Source organism: Bubalus kerabau, chromosome 10 (genome assembly GCF_029407905.1).
Source record: "Bubalus kerabau isolate K-KA32 ecotype Philippines breed swamp buffalo chromosome 10, PCC_UOA_SB_1v2, whole genome shotgun sequence".
Lineage (NCBI taxonomy): Eukaryota > Metazoa > Chordata > Mammalia > Artiodactyla > Bovidae > Bubalus > Bubalus kerabau.
Window position 1 is genome coordinate 17643015 of NC_073633.1, and position 21162 is coordinate 17664176.

General features: G+C 45.1%; 1 protein-coding gene across 2 annotated transcripts in view; it reads left to right on the forward strand.

Annotated features, from left to right (window-relative positions):
* Window positions 1-21162, forward strand: part of MAP2K1 (mitogen-activated protein kinase kinase 1) — a 73526-nt gene that overhangs the window by 37421 nt on the left and 14943 nt on the right. For both annotated transcript variants that reach the window (XM_055536767.1, XM_055536768.1), the window contains exons 3-5: window positions 302-448; window positions 7639-7716; window positions 8272-8323. In XM_055536767.1, coding sequence (XP_055392742.1) covers window positions 302-448; window positions 7639-7716; window positions 8272-8323 — 277 coding nt within the window. The remainder of the gene's footprint in view (window positions 1-301; window positions 449-7638; window positions 7717-8271; window positions 8324-21162) is intronic.

Here is a 21162-nt window from a genome sequence, read left to right on the forward strand (position 1 = left end):
TTCCCAGGTCCTTTTGTTCTTGGGAGCAAAAGAGCCCCTCTTCCTCAGTCTTGGCTCCTGGGAGTGGAGGCACAACTGTCCCTCCCCTGGGTACAGCTCCTCCAGTGCCAACACCTGCCTTGGTTGTGTTGGCACTCAGCACTCTAGCTGGCCAGTAACCTGTTTGTTGAAACTTGCCTGTTTCCTCTCTTCCCACCTTTAGGAGCTTAAGCATTTCAGAAAACTTCTGTCTATCCACCCACCCACCCCTCCATCCATCCATATGTTTAAAGCTTCTCTTCCTTCCACTTTCTTTCCCCAGCTAATTCACCTGGAGATCAAACCTGCCATCCGGAACCAGATCATAAGGGAGCTGCAGGTTCTCCATGAGTGCAACTCGCCTTACATCGTGGGCTTCTACGGGGCGTTCTACAGCGACGGCGAGATCAGCATCTGCATGGAGCACATGGTGTGTGGCAGCCTGGCAGCCTCTGAAGAGCGGCCTGGAAAGCTGGGGGCTCCAGTTTGACCTTTGCTCTGAGATGTGACCTGACCTATTGCTTCCTTCTTCCTCCCTGGATCCAGATCACTGTCTGGGGCATTTAGGAAACCTGACTGTAGAAGTTGGATTAACCAAGAAAATGACAGGCCTCCTTCCTAAGTCCCTGTCTCTTCAGAGAGGTGGCAGCAACCAGGTGTCCCTAGGTTGTACCTGGAGCACATGTCTCGGTTTTCTTGATCCCAAGATTTTGATGTGGGTCAAGCCTGGTTAATGTAGTTTAAACCCATATATTACATGCCATGCTGTGTACTAGGTACATGGTTCAGGGGTTATGAAGATGAGTGAAAGTGGGTGAGTCCCTGCTTTCAGAGAGTTTATAACTTGCTATAAGAGCAGGGTTAGCAAAATTAATACTGATGAACTAATAGCTATTGGGTATATATCATATTAAGCACCACCCTAAGCAAATTAATATTATATTTCTACAAACACCTTATTGAGTTGGGTACATTATCTGCATTTTACAAGTGAGGAAACTGAGGCACAGAGAAATGGAATAACTTAATGAAGGTCAGGCGACTGCTAAGTAGAATTAGTAAAGTTTGAACCAAGGCTCTCTCACCCCAGTGCACTTTGTTGAGTCTACTGGATAGGGATTGAGGATCTGTTTCCATCCCTGATGGCCAGAAGTTCAAAGGGAGAGAGGCTGGCTTTAAGGTTGCTAATCTTTTCTGTCCCCAATAGGCAGCATGGCACAGGGCACTTTGGTATCTGAGATGTTGATTCATAATTCCCTTCTTCACAAAAATCCAAGCAGACACTTTGTTCTGTTTGCCATTGTGTCTCCAAAGCCACAGCAGGTGCTCAATAATTATTTGTTTATAGATGTCACTTTCTCGTCGTGTCCTTGGAAAGTTTTTTATCTTTCTGATTCTCCGTTTCCTCATCTGTAAAATGGGCATTATTATACCTGCCTTGTTGTGGTGAGGATTAAAATAAAAGATGTAAGCCTTCTACCTGACTCAGAGTATACCTTTTGTAGACTTTAGCTTTTGCTTTATCCTCACTGGAGCTGACAGTTCAGAGACCAAGGCTAACGTGACCGAGTCTCCCTGCTTCATGGGTGCTCTGCTTTCAGTCCCTGCCTTTTGTCCCTCAGCAACTTCTCTGCTTCCTTCCTGACTCTCTAGACCTGCCCTCAGCTCTGTAATGAGAGCCCCAAAGCCTGGTCTTAATAAACTGTAGGAGAACCCTCCCAGGATGTTTGTCCCTTGCCGATGCCCCTGTTAAATTGAACATCTTTTCATTTTAATGATTAAGAAATGCCATACACCGGGTTTCAGGCATGTGTTGACTGTCTTTGCAGTACCATATGGAACGTAGGTTCTGAAATATGTCTTTGGTGCACCTGAAGGTCCCTGAGAAAGCTCTCATCCCTTCTTGCTTCCGCTAGAGTGAAGCAGTCTCTGTGGGAAGCGTGTGAGCGTTTCTGGCTTGGTCTCAACCCAGGCCTGGGGTGCCGATTATTCTCAGCCTGGTGGGGTGGGGAAGGGCAGAGGGGCAGGGCTGCTGCTTGTCCCTGGGGTTTCTTGTGCTCTTTGTGCTGATGATGGTTTTCCAGCTTTAGCCCAAGAGTTGGATGAAAATGTGTAAATGGCAGTGGAGGTCCTTGAAAACTAGAAGGGTGAGAGGGTGGAGGTGATGGTGATCAAGCAGTGGTAAAACAGGAAAGGCCTGAGCAACCTTTTTCCCTCTTGGGTCTTGCTAAAATAACAGAGAATGGGTGGCGGCATGGCTCGACACAGTGGAACTAGCTTTTGCATCTTCTGCCACTTGAGTCCTTTTCATGTTATGTGACTTGTTAATCATATCAGCCCTGTCATGTGATGTGGATTGATCCCCACTCCTACCCCAAGCTGGTAGATGGAGAGAGTAAGGCCTTGAGAGGTTTAATAGTCTAAGTTTTATAACCAGTAAGTGTCAGAGCTGAACTCTAACTGATGTCACTAACCAGATCCACCTTCTTTAAATTTCATATTGCCTCCATTACGCTATGTAAGTCATGTACCCTCTCAGGATTTTTTCATCTCTGCAGAAAACTGTTTGGACTGGATCTTTTCTAGGGACCCCTCCCCATGCTAACCCTTTGTGTTTCTGTGGTTTTTGGCCCTCATAGCCAGTCAGTTCATTACATTAGTTAATCATTATGGAATCAGCTTCACATGCACTTATTTTAGTGCCTATTAGTACAAAGTGCCACATGAGCTGCTGCAGGGATGGGGACATTGAGAGCAGTGTCACGGTGAGGGTGTCGCTGTGGACATGGGGGCTCTTTGAGCCCCAGATATGTGTCTCCTCATGCCTACTGTCTTCTGAACCATCAGAAGTTCTTTCCTGAGTAACCTCCAACCCCTTTATTAGAGGGTAGCACGGAACTGGAGGTTATTCTTCCTCTAATAGAGGAGCCAGGAGGTGGTTTGTAGGTTTGAGCATGGTTGACCTCCAGGGTGCTTGCTTCAGAGGTTAGGATCAGGCCCTAAACATTGATAGTCAGTGGCCTCTTCATTTATCAGATCCTGCTGGAACCTTTCTCTATTGGCCGTATGTGGCATATTGCCACATGGCGTTCAGTCTTTCTGTTTGTCTTAAATTGACCTGTGTTGAGACTTCCTCATCCTGGAACCCTTCTTTCTTCAGTCTGGATTCAGAGATACTGATCACAGCCTCGTGCTCCTTGCCCAGGTTCAGCCTTTCCCTCCCAGAGGAGACGACACAGGGTGTCACGGGGGTTGGCACCCATTCTCTTGGCCCATTGCTAGTAGCTGCAGGTTGGTTGTTTTCCCCCATGGATTTGGCTCTCTGGGGAGAGTGAGATCTTCTCACTTAAGTCCTCAAAACAAGGTGTCTCTGGAATTACCTGAGGAGGTAATTACCTGGGAAAGATGAGCCTGGGAAACTGGCCGTCGAAAGCTTTCTGGGGCCAAGCGCAGTGTGGGACACCCACTAGGTGATATGTGCTGACCAACTGATGAGGCAGGCCAGGACGGGCGCGGTCAGGCCTGGGCTCAAGAGAGAGTCAGGGCCCCTGTTTCTGGGGTGCCTAGGCCCAGCTGAAACTGCTTCAGTGCTAGTGGAGAGGCTCAGCGCTGCCAGGGACGGGGCCCTGCAAGGAAGCAGTTGTGGCCTGAAGTCTAAGCAGCCATGCCCCAGGGTAGCTTTCTGCTCTTGGCTGGGCACGCTCACCCCTTCCTTGGTCCCTGCACAGGCCTCCTGCAGAAGAGCTCCTGCACCGGCTGCTTTGCCAGGACAGTTTTCTAATGGCTGCCTGCCACTTCTCTTTGGGGATTTCTGCTTTGTCTCAGCTTCCCCATTTGAAAGGTGCTGTCATGTAGAGCTCTGTTCATTAGCCATATCCCACCTTCCCAGGCTCTCTGGCCCTCTCTGTATCACAGTGTTTGCATGATGTCCTTTGTCACTGGGCATTTTCCCCCAGTGCTTTACTATAAAAAATTTCAGAAGTACAGAAAGTTGCAGGAATTGTGTAATGTGCAGTCTAAACCCACCACCTCAGTTCTGCCATTAACATCTTCCCGTGTTTGCTTTTATCACACCTGTCCACTTATGTATTGCTCAGATACATACATTATTGGGATGCACTTTAAATTTGTCATCAGCATGCACTGAGCCCTGTCTTCTCAATGCACTTGGCTAGGGCTGACCTTTTCTAGAAAAAAGCTGTGTTTGTACTGCCCAGTCTGGATTTTGAGACCCAAGGGGTACCTGGATGCTGCCTGATCAGAACAGGAATGTTCTTGTCTTTGGGGAAGTAGACTCCTGCTCAGGGGTAGCAGCTGAGCAACCAGAGAGCTGGGAACTCAGGGTTGATGTTTTGAGCTCTCTCTTTTTTTTTTTTTTCCCATAAAGCATTTGTCTCTTCTATAGAAAACCTTCACAAAAGCACCACTGACTTAGTTAATAATCGGCTTCTAAAAATAAGCCCAGTTTTCAGCAGCTTTAGTCAGCGAAGGCAGGTCCTTGGCAACTGCAGTAGAATTGAAAGGTTGGGAGGTGAGTCGCAGGCAGCACTGGGTGAGCCTGATTGTGGTTTGTGCCTCTTAAATCCTGCTCCTCCCATTGCTCATACTGTAACCCTGCTTGTAGTACAGAAGGAGGCTAAAGGGAGGAGAGCCAGCATTTCTTCCTTGTTAACAGAAATGTTTACTATACCAAGGTACTTCGCTGGGCTGCCCTCTGACCTGGCAGTGGAACCTGAGAGCGTTTTCTGCCTTGTTTGCATCACAGATTTGGGCAGAGTTTCTCTGTTCCCTAGCTTTAAGTATACAGTCTTCCCTAATAATTAGGCAAAGTCTTTCAAACAAAGGGTCTGAAATCACATTCAGTTGAAAGCAAAATAGAAATAGCCAGAAGCTTTCTGCACTGGAGTCCCTGTGTCTGTCAGTAAGGGAAATTGAGAGGTGCTGTGGCCTTTCTTGGAGCCTGCTGACTTGGGTATATTTACCTGGGCTGTGGTGCTGGCCTGATTTGGCCACCAGGGGCCTGTGGCATTGTGAAGGCAGCCAGGCTCAAAGCATGACTCAGGCACCCGCCTGGGTCACAGCCAGGGTAGGACTCTCCCGAGGGCTCTTGGAAAATGTGTGTTTACGGAGAAGTTCTCTTTGGCTCTAGATTAATAATTCCCATCTCATAGCACAGTTGAATTTTCGGTTGAATTTTGAAATCTTCCCCTGTGCTTCTTGGTTGTCTGACCCATCGTTAGGTAGGTGTGCCTGGGAGTTTGTTGTGATGAGAAGTCTAACGTATTCAGGCTGTTAGTATGCACATGCCTATATACCTGCACACCTGCACTGTCTTCTTTTTTCATTAACATCCATGATCCATAGCTGATCTATGATAGAAAGTCATTGGTCCAAACTGTCCTTTCTGTAAGCATAGAATATTAAGTTGATAATCTGTGGTTAGCATTATTTTAGGTAACTTTAAAAAATGATTTTTACTTACTTATTTTTTTATTTTTGGCTGCACTGGGTCTTCATTGCCAAGCATGGGCTCACGCTAGTTATGGTGTGTGGGCGTCTCATTGCAGTGGCTTCTCATTGCAGAGCATAGGCTCTAGGGCATGTGGGCTTTAGTTGCTGGTGTTCAGGCTTGGTTGCCCTGTAGCATGTGGTGTCTTAGTTCCCTGACCAGGGATCGAACCCATGTCCCCTGCATTGGCAGGCAGATTCTTAACCACTTAGACCACCAGGGAAGTCCCTAGGTAACATTTTTCAAGAGCTCTGTATCCCTGAATGAGTCTTACTTATTTTCTCACTTCCTTTAGAAAGAAAGCAGTGTTGTAACTTCCTAACAAATTTTGCACAAACTGGATGCTCAGTAAGTATCTGTTAATTGATTTATAGGTTTAATTCTCCACTTTCATAAATGAGGTCAGTTTTTTTGTTTTTTTTTTTTTTTACTTTTAAAAGGCAAAACATTTATTTATTGTAGAAAGTTTGTAAGTCATAGAAAAGTACAGAGAAGAAACTATTGCACGACAGAAATCCCTGATCTTACTATATAGACTGGAGCATTTTGGTAACATTTTTGATATTCTGGTTTTGTGTGAGTATATGCACACTTTAGTTTTATAAAAATGAGATTATGCTGTGTCCTCCTTTTGTTTATTACATCATGCATTGCTCTCCAACCTTCTGTTTCTTGGCTGCATCATAGAGGCTGGGTGGTGTTGAAAGCGGGATCTCTGTGGGAATGTCTCTGTACTTATCCTACCCAGATCTCGCCCTCCTCAAAGGCTCAGGTTCCATGTCCTCTTGTGAACGCTTCTGCTGGCCGCTTTGTCCAGGGATTGCTCTCTCTGAATACCTGTAGTGATGTCTTTTCTCTTCATTTAACTGTTTGTTCCCTGCCCTGTTTCAGAGGAGGATTCACGGTGCCTCACCACTTTATGATGTGTTCTGTCTTCCCAACCAGAGGGTGTTATTTCCTGTCCTTATAGTTTCTTCATTTGTAGTTCCTCACATATCCCTATGCCTTATGCAGAGGTGATTAACAGGTGATAGTTGATGATGGTAGCTGCCCAGGGTAGACAAGATACTTTAGAAAATCAGTCTGAGTTTGTAGGAATCATCTCTGCTTCTGGGGTAATTTTATATTGTGACTGATAATTGGCTGCCTCCCAGGAGTACTAAGCAATTGAATGTTTCCTTGCTTATGGGAGTCCCCTGTGATCCAATGGTTAGGATTCCACTCTTCCACCCTATTCTTTTCTCCCCTTGCTCCTCTCCTTTTGCAGGTATGGAAATCATACTCATTCTTTGAGTAAGATTTCCGCTCAAATGCTATCTTCTGAGTGAAGTCACAATTCTCCCTTCTTCTCTGGGTGTGTGCAGCACTTTTACTATATACATTTATTCTGTTTCATTGTGTTTTGTGGAGTGGTATATTTCTCCTACTAGTTTATAAATTTATTGAGGACAAAAGCTAAGTCTTTTTTGTATCTTTATCCCCCACAGAACCTCAAACAGTGCATGGTGCTTTGTAGGATTTGTGGAATGAATAATTACTTTCTATGGTATTTTTCTTTGGATTTTGTGAAGTATAATTCGTTAGGATGATACCAAATGCAAGTTGTGACTTACATAATGGTGACAGAATGGCAAACATTTATTGAGAACTTACTGTGGGCTAAATACTGTTCCAAGGGCTTTGGATGTATGAGCCTGTTTAATGCTTACAGTAGCTCTCTGAGTATTACAGCAGCCTTATTGAATTATTATCATTCCCATTGTACAAGTTGAGTAACTTAGTCAGTGTCCACTAGATAGTAAGTGCGAGTTGGGAATGCAAATTCAGATAGTGTGCCTCTAGAGCACTCCTAGGCACTACTCTGTCAGTTCAGCAGAGTGAACCGCTGAATTAGTAATTTATGGGATGGTTAGTCATAGGAGTTGAGTTATTAATCATTTGCTAGATCCCACAATGTTTCACATTCATATCTTGATATCTGGAGCATACCAGAGGGTACCCTTCTAGGAAGATTTGTCATGTGTGAGATTGATTTTAGTCCTGAAGTTTAACACTTGAAAGAATAGTGAGAAACACTGTCACTAAACGGGCTTTGGTATTCTTATTCTTAGGATGGGGGTTCCTTGGATCAAGTTCTGAAGAAAGCTGGAAGAATTCCTGAACAAATTTTAGGAAAAGTTAGCATTGCTGTGAGTATATTGAGAAGCTTTTCTTCCAAGTTCTCTCATTGATAAATAGGAAAGGGACAAGGAGGAAGGTGGGAAGTTCACAAAGGGAAGTTTTCTAAGAAAAGTTAGGTTTTTCACTAGAATTTTCTCTTATCTGGATTCTAGATATAATATCCTCTCCCTTTCACTAAAACTAGCAAAGTAACTTTCTGTATGTTAAAATCTATCTTGAAAAATAGAACAAGGTATCCAAAAGAATTCTCATTTTTGGCATCAGAAAGCCTCTTTTTAGATTGCAGGTTAAAAAAATGAATTCAAGCAAAGTGTTTTTTAAAATGTAAGTTATCTAAACTTGCAATTACCAATTTTGCTTAAAAATCATATGCTATATACCATGTAAAAAGATGGTTTCTTAATAAGACAGATGAAAAAAATCAAAAGAAGAAAAATAAGGGAAGAAGGCAAATTTGTGATGTTAGAAGAAGTATTTTCTAGATAATTTTAAAATAGAAAGGTTGAATATTTTCTAAACACCACGATTTCAGTCTCCCTCTTTTTACATTTCCTCTCACCTAGGTAATAAAAGGCCTGACATACCTGAGGGAGAAGCACAAGATTATGCACAGAGGTAAGAAATTATTTGCTAGTTGTGATGTTTTGGATTTTAGCTGAAATCTAAAAGTTGTTGCATCCTCTTTTATGTTTTGTTTTGGTATAAAAGGCATTTTCTGGTATTTTTTATTTTTACTACGACTCTTTGTTTAGTTTGATGTCTGGAGAAGTAAGAACCACCCTCTTTTTGCTATGTGGTATGCCTGAATATTATGCCAGTATATATGCCAGCATATTAAAAAGCAGAGACATTAATTTGCCAACAAAAAGTCCATCTAGTCAAAGCTGTGGTTTTTCCAGTAGTTATGTATGGATGTGAGAGTTGAACTATAAAGAAAGCTGAGTGCCGAAAAATTGATGCTTTTGAACTGTGGTGTGAGAAAAGACTCTTGAGAGTCTCTTGGACTGCAAGGAGATCCAACCAGTCCATCCTAAAGGAGATCAGTCCTGAATATTTATTGAAAGGACTGATGCTGAAACTCCAGTACTTTGGCCACCTGATGTTAAGAACTGACTCATTTGAAAAGACCCGTTGTTGGGAAAGATTGAAGGCGGGAGAAGGGGATAACAGAGGATGAGATGGTTGGATGGCATCACTGACTCTAGGGACATGAGTTTGAGTAAGCTCCGGGTGTTCGTGATGGACAGAGAGGCCTGGTGTGCTGCAGTCCATGGGGTCGCAAAGAGTCGGATACGACTGAGTGACTGAACTGAACTGATGCCTGTTACCTGAGACTGTGAAAGACATAGTCACTCAGTACGCACAGACCATATCCCCAGCTGGAACTTAGTTACCCAGCCCTCAGTGTCCTTGGCTGCCCACTGGACTAGACTGTGCATAGGCCCAAAACATGACTGGGTATGAGTTTGACTCTAAAGAAACTCTGGGTTTTATAAAAGTATACATACTCTTATCATATAACCATACCATTCTTAGATATTCAAGATAAACGAAAACATATGTGTAGATAGACTCATATGCAGATATTTAAAGCAGCTATATTCATAGTAGAAATAACTAAAATATTCTTCAGCAGGCCAAGAGATAAGCAAATTACAGTATATCCATACAATAGAATGTTATTCAGCAATAAAAAGAACAGACTCTTGACACACATAGTTTTTAAAAATTAATTTATTTATGGCTACTCTAGGTCTTCATTGCTTTTGGGGACTTGCTTCAGTTATGGGGAGCAGGGGCTGCTCTTCGTTGCTGTGCATGGCCTCTCACTGTGGTGGCCTCTCTTGCAGAGGAGCACAGGCTCTAGGCACGTGGGTGCAGGAGGTGTGGCACACAGGCTCAGCGGCCCTGAGGAATGTGGGCTCCTCCCGGACCAGGGGTCAAACGCATGTCCCCTGCACTGGCAGGCAGGTTCTTACCTTGCATCTTGTCTTATTCTTATTTCACTGTACCACCAGAGAAATCTGACACATGTAGTTTTGATGACCATCAAAACCACTTAATGTTAGATGGAAGAAGCCTGACAGAAAATAGTATAGACTATTTCCATGTATGTAAAATTATAGAGAAAAAAACACAGATCTTTAGGGACTGAAAGTAGATTGGTGGTTGCCTAAGGGCTTTTGGAGAGATTAACATCAGTGAGGCCTTAGGAAACTCTCTAGGGGTGATGAAGTATTATATCTAGATTGTGGTGGTAGATATGTGGGTATATGCATTTATCAAAAGTTAAACTTTCTGATAAAGTGGTTGCATTTTATAGTATATGTGTGTATGCTAAGTGGATTCAATTGTGTCTGACACTGCGATCCTGTGGACTGTAGCTTGCCTGGTTTCTTTGTCCATGGGATTCTCCAGGCAAGAATACTAGAGTGGGTTGCCGTTTCCTCCTCCAGGGGATCTTCTGTCAAACCCACATCTCTTCTGTCTCCTGCATTGGCAGGAGAGTTCCTTACCACTAGCGCCACCTGGGAAACACTTAATAGTATATAAAGCCCTTTATGTCTTAATGAAGTTTATTTTTTTAAAAAAAGATGAAGAAGCCAGAGGAAAGACAAATAGAAAACATAGTTAGCTACAATGTGCCTTAGCACAGGTCTAGGAGGGGATGGCAGAGGGAAGAGAGGAGTGGACTGGTGGGATTTACTGTCCAGCTTATGAATCATTCTGTATTCCCAGTGTTAGTCACTCAGTCGAATCCAACTCTTAGTGACCCCATGGACTGTAGCCTTCCAGGCTCCTCTGTCCATGGAATTCTCCAGGCAAGAATACTGGAGTGGGTTGCCATTTCCTTCAGGGGATCTTCCTGACCCAGGGATTGAACCTGGGTCTCCTGCATTGCAGGCAGATTCTTTTACCATCTGAGCCACTGGGTAAGCTCTATGTACTATGCTGCTGCTGCTGCTGAGTTGCTTCAGTTGTGTCCGACTCTGTGCGACCCCATAGACGGCAGCCCACCAGGCTCCCCCATCTATGGGATTCTCCAGGCAAGAATACTGGAGTGGGTTGCCATTTCCTTCTCCAATGCATGAAAGTGAAAAGTGAAAGTGAAGTCGCCCAGTCGTGTCCGACTCTTAGCGACCCCATGGACTGCAGCCCACCAGGCTCCTCCATCCATGGGATTTTCCAGGCAAGAGTACTGGAGTGGGGTGCCATTGCCTTCTCCACTATGTACTATAATACATTCTAAATTTTAGAATAAGTGTTTTTTTTTAATTAAAAATTTAAAATGTAAAATATATATATAACATAAAATTGATCATTTTTACCATCTCAAAATGTACAGTTCAAGTAGAATAAAAAAAGAAATAAAACGTACAGTTCAGTGATATTAAGTACATTCACATTGTTATGCAGCCACCACCATCAGTATTCTTAAGATGTCAGATTTGCTTTATTGGATCTGTAGTTTCAAACACATCCCATTAAAAATCCCAGTAGCCTTTGTAGAGTTGATAAATTGTATCTAAAATTTAAATGTAAATGCAAAGGACCTAGAATAGCCAAAACAACCTTAGAAAGGTAAAACATAGTTGGGAGACTAAGCCTACTGGACTTGAAGGCTTATTGGAAAGCTACAGTAGTCAGTAGAGTGTTTGTATTGGTGTGAAGCTAAGCATAATAGATCAAATAGAACAGAATGAAGAGTTCAGAAACAGACGCACACATAGTCATTGAGTTTTGACGAAGTAGTTCAATAGAGGAAGAAGAATTTTTTCAACAAATGATGCTGAACAATTGGATATCCATATGCACAAAAATGAATGTCTATCGTTTCCTCACACCATATACAATAATTAGCTCTCAGTGGATCACAGGTCTAACTGTATGGGTTAAAAGTCTAAAACTTCTAAAAGAAGACACAGAAGACTATTTTAGTGACCTCTGTTTTAGCAGAGAGTTTTAAAATGGGACACAGGGGCTTCCCTGGTTGTCCAGTGGTTGAGAGTCCGTCTACCAATGCAGGGGACACGAGTTCAATCCCTGATCTTGGAAGAGCCCACATGCCACTGGGAAACTAAGCCATGCCCCACAACTACTGAGCCTTCGTGCTGCAAGTACTGAAGCCCATGCACCCAGGGCCTGTGCTCCGGAACAAGAGAAGCCACCACAATGAGAAGCCTGAGAACCCCAACAAAAAGTAACCTGTGCTCATTGAAATTAGAGAAAGCCCATATGCAGCAACGAAGACCCAGTACAGCCAAAAATGAATGAACGAATAAATAAATTTTAAAAGAGAAAATGGGACACAGAAAGCACCAACTGTAAAGCAAAAATCAATAAATTATGCTTCATCTAAATTAATAACATTTGATTTTCAAAAGATGCTGTGACAAAAATGAAAAGGCAAGCCACAGACTAAGAGAAAATATGGGCAAAATATATATCCATCAAAGGACTTTATTGAGAATATTTAAAGACCTCTTAAAACCTAATAAAAAGATAAACAATGCAATTTAAAAAAGGTGGGTAGGGTCTTCCTTGGTGTTCCACCAGCTAAGACTCTGCAGTCTCAATGCAAACTCCCAGGTTTGATCCCTAGTCAGGAAACTAGATCCCACATGTCACATCTAAGACTTGGCACAGCCAAATAAGTAAATAAAATAAGTGTTTTAAAAATGGGTAAAAGATTTGAAGAGTCACTTTACAAAAGAAGAAATATGAATGGCAAATAAGCAAATGAGAAGATCTTTAACATCATTAGTCATGAAGGAAATGTAAGTTACAGCCACAATGAGTTACTGCTACACACCGACTAGAATGTCTGTAGAGACTATGTTATTCAGGATGTGGAGCAATTGGAGCTCTCGGTCGCTGCTGATAGGAATCTGAAATGGTGCAGTTTATCACAGTGTTTTAAAATATGAAGCATGTATCTATGATATATTCAATGATTTCATTCCTAGGATTTTCCCTAAAGAAAAAAAGAAAGCATAGGTTCAATAAGGCCCTTGTACCTGGATGCTCATAATAGTTTTATTTGTAATAGCCAAAAGCAGAGACAACCCAAATGTCCATCAGCAGTTGAACGCATAAACAGATTGTGGTATATCCATACAATAGTATACTGCTTAGCAATAAGAAGAATAAAGCATAGAAAAGTTCAGCAGTATGGAAGAATCTTAAAAGAGTATGCTAAGTGAAAGTCAGACAAAAAAGAGCTTTGTTACATGCTGTGTGATTCTATTACATAATTCTAGAAATTGCAGACTAATCCGTAGCGACAAAATACGCATCAGTGCTTGCCTGGAGAATGAAGGAAGGGGTGGAAGGGAAGAATTACAAAGGAGTGTGAGGAAATTGGGGGGAGGGTAAGAGATGTGTTTATAATCATGATTGTGGGCATGGTCATATTTATACTCATCAAGTGATACACTTTAACTATCAATATATGGAGTTTATTGTATGAAAATTATATACCAATTGGGACTTCCCTTTCGGTCCAATGGCTAAAACTTGATGCTGCCAATGCAGGGGGCCCAGGTTTGATCCCAAGTCAGGGAACTAGATCCCACATGCCACAACTGAAGACCCTGCATGCCACAACTAAATAAGTAATTTTTGTTTTAAAAAAGGGTAAAATTATATATCGGTAAAGCTGTAAAGCAAACAAACAAAAAATAGTCAAGTTGCTGAAAACTCTCTCTTTATCAAGAGAGAGATAAAGAGATTCTTAAACACAGCCAGGGAAAGGGACAATTACTTTGGAAACAGTTTGCTAGTTTTTTTAAAAAAATTAAGCCTTTTACTCCATTTCTCAGTATTGACCTAAGAAAAATGAAAACGTTTGTTTGCACAGAGACTTGGACATACATGTTCATAAGCATCTTTATTAATGATAGTACCAAACTAAACAACCAAAATATTTATCACCAGATGAACAAGTAAACAAATTCTGACATATTCAAACAACGGAAGGAAGACAGCTCAACAATAAAAGCGAGCAAATTGCTGATACACACAACTTGGACAAATCTCAAAAACATCATGATGAGTGAAAGGAGCCTTATAGAAGAGTCCATCCTGCATGGCTCTACTAGAACAGTCAGAATTAATCCGTAGTAATACAGGTTGCCTGAGGGTCTAAGGGGCTAGAGTGAGGGTGAACTTCAAAGGGGCATGAGAGACAGTGAAGCTAGGCCAGGAACCCATATCTTCTGTTTTTAATACAGTCCTAAGTCTAGTCCTGGTGTTCTCTTTCATGTGGCTTCTCTGTGCCATGCTCTGCGTTGTTGGAGGAACACTCACTTTATTTCCCTTCCGAAGAGAGGAAGGTTTCAGCTTGTTCCTGGAATAACCAGCTTGCTTTCCCCTTCCTCCTGGTGCTGCCCTCACTTTCCCAGCAATTTCTTTTCTGGCTCCACCATTTATTGCTTTTTGGCATAAAGAGCTGCTTTGTGAGCCAGGCGGGATTCCGGACAGATGTCTTCATGGAGAGCTCACTCCTTGCCCAGCGGACAAGGAGGAGTCACTAGAAGGACTTCTGCTCTGGTGAGCAGAGTGTGCATGCAGGCAGCCGGGCCTGGCCGCTCTGCATTGCAGACTCGTGCTGTTTGTGGGTCTTGTCCAGAAAGAATCCTGAAAGAATTCACTGTAAGGCCAACCTGGAAATGGTCCTTCTCTTGCACAACTTGATTCCTTATCAGGAAGCACGATGAGTGGACGATTCCTGGAAGCTGAATTAGAGTGAGAATGAGAGAGTCTCTCTGCCTCTGTCTTTAGGCTTTCTCACTGCTAGTAAGTTCAGTAAGTTCCTCTTCTGCTTTACATATATTCTTTTGCACTGAAATTTAAGCTCCGTTTCTTCTCATTCTGTCCTTGAGGAAAAATGGGGACGAATAAAAAGGCTTTTTGTTTGCCTCACATTTAAAAAAATTCTTTACTTTTTTTTTTTTTTTTTTAATCTCTGGTGTAATTTTTTTTCTTTTTAAGAAAAATTTTGGCTTTACCACTAGTGTGCCTGGTAGGCCCCAGAAAAGTGTAGATAGGCCTTCAAAAAACTGAATCCCCAGACTGTGTTGGGGCAGGGACCAGGACGGACTGGTCTGGTTTGGGAGGCTGGGTCACTCAGGCAGGAAAGCAGCAGCCTGGGCCCACGGCTCCCACAGGGTGCCTGCTGCTGGGCCCGTTGGCCCTTCTTAGCCTCACCGGGGGTGGGCTGCTGGCTCGGTCACCCCCAGAGGGCCCACCGTCACTGCCCCTGACGCACACACTGCCACAACACTCATGCAGGCACCAAGCGGCCCTCCCTACTGAATGTGGGGTACGGGCTGGCACATCTGTGTGCAGGATTTTTTTTTTTTTTTGGCCATGCCACGCAGCATGTGGGATCTTAGTTCCCTGCCCAGGGATTGAACCGTCTCCCTGGGCAGTGAAAGCACAGAGAGAGCATTAAGCCCTGGGCCGCCAGGGAAGCCCCCAACATTGTTAGATTGAAGGTGATTTCTAGGTGTGCCTTGCTCTAAGTAAAAACTAAGATACAAAAGTAACTTACAGCACAAGTTGTTCTGGGGGCACTTTTGCTTTTTAAAACATTGGCTGGAAGATTTTTCAAATATAGTTTCTCACAGAATCTTCAGGAAGGCAAGCAAAAATTTTATCACTTTGATTCAGACTTCTTTTTTAGGGGTTGGGAATATGCCAGTGATACAAACTTAGGCATACCTGCACTTCCAAATTACTTTTTAAGTGAGAGGAAGTATAGTAATGGTGTTTGGGTGAACAACTGTTTTCACCTACTGCTGAGGTCCTGTTTTTGCAGCTAGGTCGTGGCCTCTTGAAAGTTTCAGTTTTCTTTCTTGGAGTGGGTGTGTGTGTCCTGGACCTAGTGAGCTGCACTGCTCTGGGTGTGCCTGGGGCTGGCTTTCCTGTGTTTCTGGATGGGAACCTAGATATCAGCAGATGCTCACCCTCATTCCTGAAGTGCTTGGTCTCTGCCATCGTGGAACGGGACTTCTTAGGTAGGACAAGTACAACCAATACTCCCCAAGTCTGAAGTCCTGGCCAGCTGTCTGGATTTCATCCACAGTGACCTGGCCCACTGTGATTTATCTGGGTGTTGGGCAGACATTGTATTCTGTTTCCCTGAGTGTTCAAAGGGAGCAGGAGTCTGTGTGGTTCGGCCTGGTGTGTGTGGTTTATGGGTGGTTAATCAGGAGGTGGGGATTAGATCTGTGGTTCCTCTGGGAGTGGACCTTTTCTCTGAACTCTTTGGGTGACAGTCTTGTGTCGGTGCATGCACGTATTCCTCCATGTGTACTTCCCCTGTAGGCACTTCCAAGAAGAGCAATTTGTATTGTAAAATATTCATTGAACACCTACCAAATGCAAGGGACTGGGTGAATCGCTGAGGAGGGCAGAAGATGGCTTGTAAGTGACTCTTGTCCTCTGGGGGCTTAGTGTCTAACGTGGAAGAGACGTGTCTGTGAGTGCTTCCAGTGGGTGGCAGAACACAGCTGGCGCCGTTGTTTTGTGCATGGATCACCCCACCACCAACTGTCAAATAGAATCTGATGTAATGTAATTAGTCGGGATTCTTTGACTGTATTAGAAACCTAACTCAAGATTATTTGATCAAAAGAGGGAACTTATTGGCTGGAGTTACCAGGAGGTCCGAAGGCAGGGATGAGTGTGGAGTTGAAGTGATAGTCTCAGGACTTTGGTTGCCGCTTGGCTTGACTTCTCCTTCTGTGCTTGGGCTTCCTTTTCAGTCAGGTTCTCAACCCTGGGGGCAGCAGGGACCTCACTAGCCAACACTTCTAGTCCTTAGTGCTCCATGTCCCTGAGAAAGCTCTGCCTCATTCAAGCACTGACCTCAGCGTCTAGGTCAGCGCTTGAATCACTGGTCGGCTCTGCCTGGAGAGCCCCTCAAGTCCTGGGCCACTTCTTATGTCCAGGAGACTAGCTTATGAACATGTCTTGGGGCAGGATAGATGGGGCCTCTTCATTGGCACCCCAGCAGGAGCACACACTGTTGTGGGGGAATATATCCCAAATGAAAAAGAGGAGTTCTGTAACTAGAAGATGGGAGGAACAGATTCTGAAAGCAAAAAAGGGTGAAAAGAGTTGTTCCACTGTAAATAATATTAAGCATTGGGTCAGCAAGACAGAAAACTGCTAACACAGGATCAAAACAATAATTAAGCATTGAAGGCAGGGGTGGGCAGATTGGCAGCTCGCAGCCTGCTGCCTGTTTTTGTATGGCCTGCAAACTAAGATTTGTTTTTCAGAATTTTGTGACATGTGATCATTGTGTGAAATTCAAATTTCAGTGTCCATGAAGACATTTTGCTGGAACACAGCCCAGCTTACGTGTTGTCTGTAGCTGCTTTTGTACTGTAATGGCAGAGCTGAATAGTTGCTTGTGAAAGAGATTGTGTGGCCCTCAAAGCCTTAAAATATTTGCTCTCTGGTCCTTTGACAGTAAAAGCTTCCTGACCACTGACTTAAGGGGAAGAGGAATCCCTCAGCCGAGGGAGCTTTAGAATTGAAGCACGGAAGTCAGCTGTAAGATGATTAAGTTCTTCACTGAAAACAGGGTGTATGGCTTGGGGAGGAGACCCTAGCGCTCTGAGAGGGGTTAGTTAACTCCACTGGTTTCTATGTGGCCTTTCTACTTACGGTGGCAGGAAGTCAGAGGTCCAGTTCACCCGAAGCTGACCCAAGTGGTTAGCCTATGAGTTAAGGGGTGTGTGTGTGGGGTGGGGGGCTCAGGGCTCAGATACAGCTGTGCTTCATGCTATTGAAAGCAGTGACTTGCATCACCAGCCCATCAAGCCGCTTAGCCCCCTCTCATTGTCAAGATCTTGTTCTGATTAAGACCCTGAAGAAAGATTATAGGATTTAGACCAATGCAGAGTTCATACCGCAGAGCCCATGAATAATGTCTGCTTTGGAGTTGCTGGCCAGTGAAGATCAATAGATGCTGATAACAGAGTTAAATTAAGCCTCAGGTGGGTTTTCTTTTCTTTCTGTCAGATGGAGCAGCATGTAACCTGCCTGATCTTTATACCCAGTAGCTAGGCTTAGATTTTTGAGGGAACGCCCAGCCAGACTGTGATTAGGTTTGAGGTTCTCTGCAGCTCATTAGAGTCGCTTATACCTTGGGGCCCTCCTGCTCAGAGTACCCTCCCAGAGAGTTCCTTATTGCCCAGGATAAAGCATCCTGTGAAAACAGGGAGCTCTCGAGTCAGGATGAGATTTCAGCATTCTACAGAGACAGAGTGGTTTTGGATCCTAGCCCTGGGGATAGCGGAGAGTCTTCAAGTTACCTCAAGGGACCCCAGCAGCAGCCTCGGAGGAACAGGGTTCTCACAGCCATCAGGATTTCAACCTCTGAAGTCCTCCTTTCACTTCAGTCAGACTTGCTGTTGGCACCGACAATCAAGATTTTAAGTGGCCCAAGTTTGTTGTTTTACAAGCTGTTGGTGGCAGATTCACATATAACGGGTTTCTGAGTGGCTGCTTCTGTGACCCCTGCAAGGCGCTGTCGTCCCTGCCAGAGTTTTCCTGGCGTCTTGCCAGGCTTCCCCGAGGCCCGTGAGGGTGGCCCTGCGGCTGCGCACAGCACTGTGTCCTGAGCACAGTCCCCGCCCGTGTGTGGCAGGGGGATGCCAGCAGAGCCTCAACCTGTGGGCGGCCCGTGGTGTCCGGGGGGCACCCTGGCTGCACCTCAGCTTCCTCTGCCTGCCAGGCTCATCTCCCGCCGGGTGGCGACAGCCTCAAGGGGGCAGTTAGCTTACAGGGAGAACCGATCCCTTTGGACTGTGTCTGGACCCCTCCACCTTGCAGATGGAAAGAAACACAGTGGCTGATTAGTAGCTGGAATCCAGCATGTGGTCTCTGGTTCGAAATGTGAGTCACGTTCTCTAGAATTACCTCAGTGCTAGACCCACAGCGATGGATTATGTCTCCAGACGAGTTTGTTTCTTAGCATCTCAAGTGAGGCAGATGGGCTGTTGGAGGAGGAAAGTGCTTCCTCAGATCCCTTTAGGGAAGCATCGTGGAGGAGGTGGTATTTGGGCTGAGCATGGAAACATGGGGAGAAGTTACGCAGGTTGCAGTGTTAGCACGAGGGATTCTAGGTAGGGAAACACATGAATCACGATGACACAGCGGCCAGGAAACACAGATAATGTCCTTGCAGGAAACAGCAAGTTGTTTAGAATATTTAGAATGAAGGATTCCTGGTGGTAAGTGGTGGGAGTTAAGTGAGAATTAGTTGAAGCAGTTGAGGAGGGTCTTCCCCGCTGTGTGCAGGGACTGGATTTTTATCCTGGGCAGTGGGGAGCTGAGGGGTGCTCCTGCACAGGGAAGGGAGGCAAGCTGTCCTCGGAGGAAGAGGCCTCTGGCTGCTGAAGCTCAGGTGACAGGGAGGGGAGCGAGGTCAGCGAGGAGGCTGCCTCCATGCTTCTAGAAGAAGGTGGGTCTGAGTCATAGTAGGCATTGAGTGAAGGGCGAGGAGGACCCAGGCTGGGAGGGATGACCCTGGAAAGCCTCTGAGAGCAGAGGCTGGGTGTGGGAGGAGGGGGGTGGGGTGGGCACAGGAAGGAAGCCCCTAGCTTTGCCCCTGGGCCCTCCCTAAGGCGGGGGGTGGAGGGGACCCCGAGGCTGGGCCTGTTCCCTTTAGGAAAGACCAGGCCGAGAGGCAATCCCCACAGAGCTGTGTCCTGCTCCTTCTCATGATAAAGCCCCGTTTCTAGGGACGTCAGGGCCGGGGCACTGCCGCTCTCCTCAGGTGCAGATGGCTTCCTGAGGAGTCTGTGGGCCCAGGAGAGCTGGTCTGTCTTGCAAGTTTAGTGACCAAAGAAGGGGTAGCTTTTATTAACCAGTACCATAGCAAGGTGGAAGCCACTTTGCTCACTGTGCCCAGCGCTACAGTGACAGTGGAGAATCTCAGCTAGAGGGTGGGAGCCAACATTAGGCTTAATAGCACCAAATTAATTAGAAACAGAGTGGTATTTTCTTTTTCCACCAAGAAAAAGTCTTGGTTGAAACAAGGCTGGCAATGAGTAGATAATTGTTGAAGCTGATGTTGGTACATGTTTATACTCTACTTTTGTGAATGTTTGGATTTTTAAGAGGGAAAAAATGGAAAGAAGGAGGCAAAAGTACTAATGTGACCAGTGGCATACATGGTAAGAGCTTCCGGGAGAAGGCAGCTTTGTGGGTGTGCAGTGGTCAGGTGAGGCTTCCCAGGGGAGGTGGGAGCCTCGCAGGGAGGATTTTTGTTTTTTTTTTTTTTTTACATGTAACAGAAACTGGGCTTCCCTGGTGGTCCAGTGGTTGAGAATCTGCCTGCCAGTGTATGGGACATGGGTTCAGTCCCTGGTCCAGGAGGATCCCATGTGCTGTGGAGCAGCTGGGCCTGTGCTCTAGAGCCTGGGTGCCACAGCTCTGAAGGCCATGCACTCGAGAGCGTGTGCTCTGCAGCAGGAGAAGCCACCACAGTGCGAAGCTGATGCAGTGCACCCTGCTTGCCACAACTAGAGAAAGCCTGTGCACAGCAGCGAAGACCCAGCACGGCCAGTCAGTCAGCCGAAAACAAACAGGTAACAGAAACCAACTTGAGTCAGTGTAAACAGAAGAGAGGACTTCCTTATAAGGGTCTGGGGGACTTTCCTGAGCATTGGCAACAGCCCAGATGTTGCCGTTGCTCAGGAAGGGTCAGGACAGGGGTGGAAGACAAGTGGGATCCCGAGCAGCTTCTGTCCACTTTTGGCTGCCTTGTCTTGCGTGGTCTGCAGCTTGGCTTTCTCTGCTACTTTGTCCAGGGGCAGGAGGAAGGGCCTCCCACCCCCACCCCAGCTCCTCCCACCTCCACGCCAGTAAGCATCAAATCTGTTCAGACACAGTGCAGGCCCAACCCGACCCTCTTAGCCCCACTACCAAGTCCCTGAGTATCCTAGCAGAATTCACCTGGTGCAGATAGTCTGTGGCGCTCCCTGCTATAGGGAAGGGAGGTAATCAAGAGGACACTTTTGGGTCACCTTCTCCTTCCTTCCCTCCAACAAACAAAAAAGACTAGAAGGATGGTAGGTCATATAAATACAGAGGGTATCTGGATTAGAGACCAGCCAGAGCAAATGATTCAGACAGAAACATTCAGGGACTCCTGGGGAACAGCATGGATCCTCTTGGCACTGACAGTGGCTGGGGAGGTGGGGGTGGGTGGGGACATAGGTAGGAGCCAGACCGAACAGGATCTGATTGTTTATATTGCTTGTGTTTTTTTCTCAAACAAATGTTAGCTTTTATTCCCCGGCCCCAAGCTTCAGACTTAGATGACAAATAACAAGCTTCAGAGCCGTTGAAATCTAAATTCTATTTCTCATGTGTAGTTCCTCTTACTTATGGAGTCCTCAGTACCTGCCATCAAGGAGGAATTACTGCTC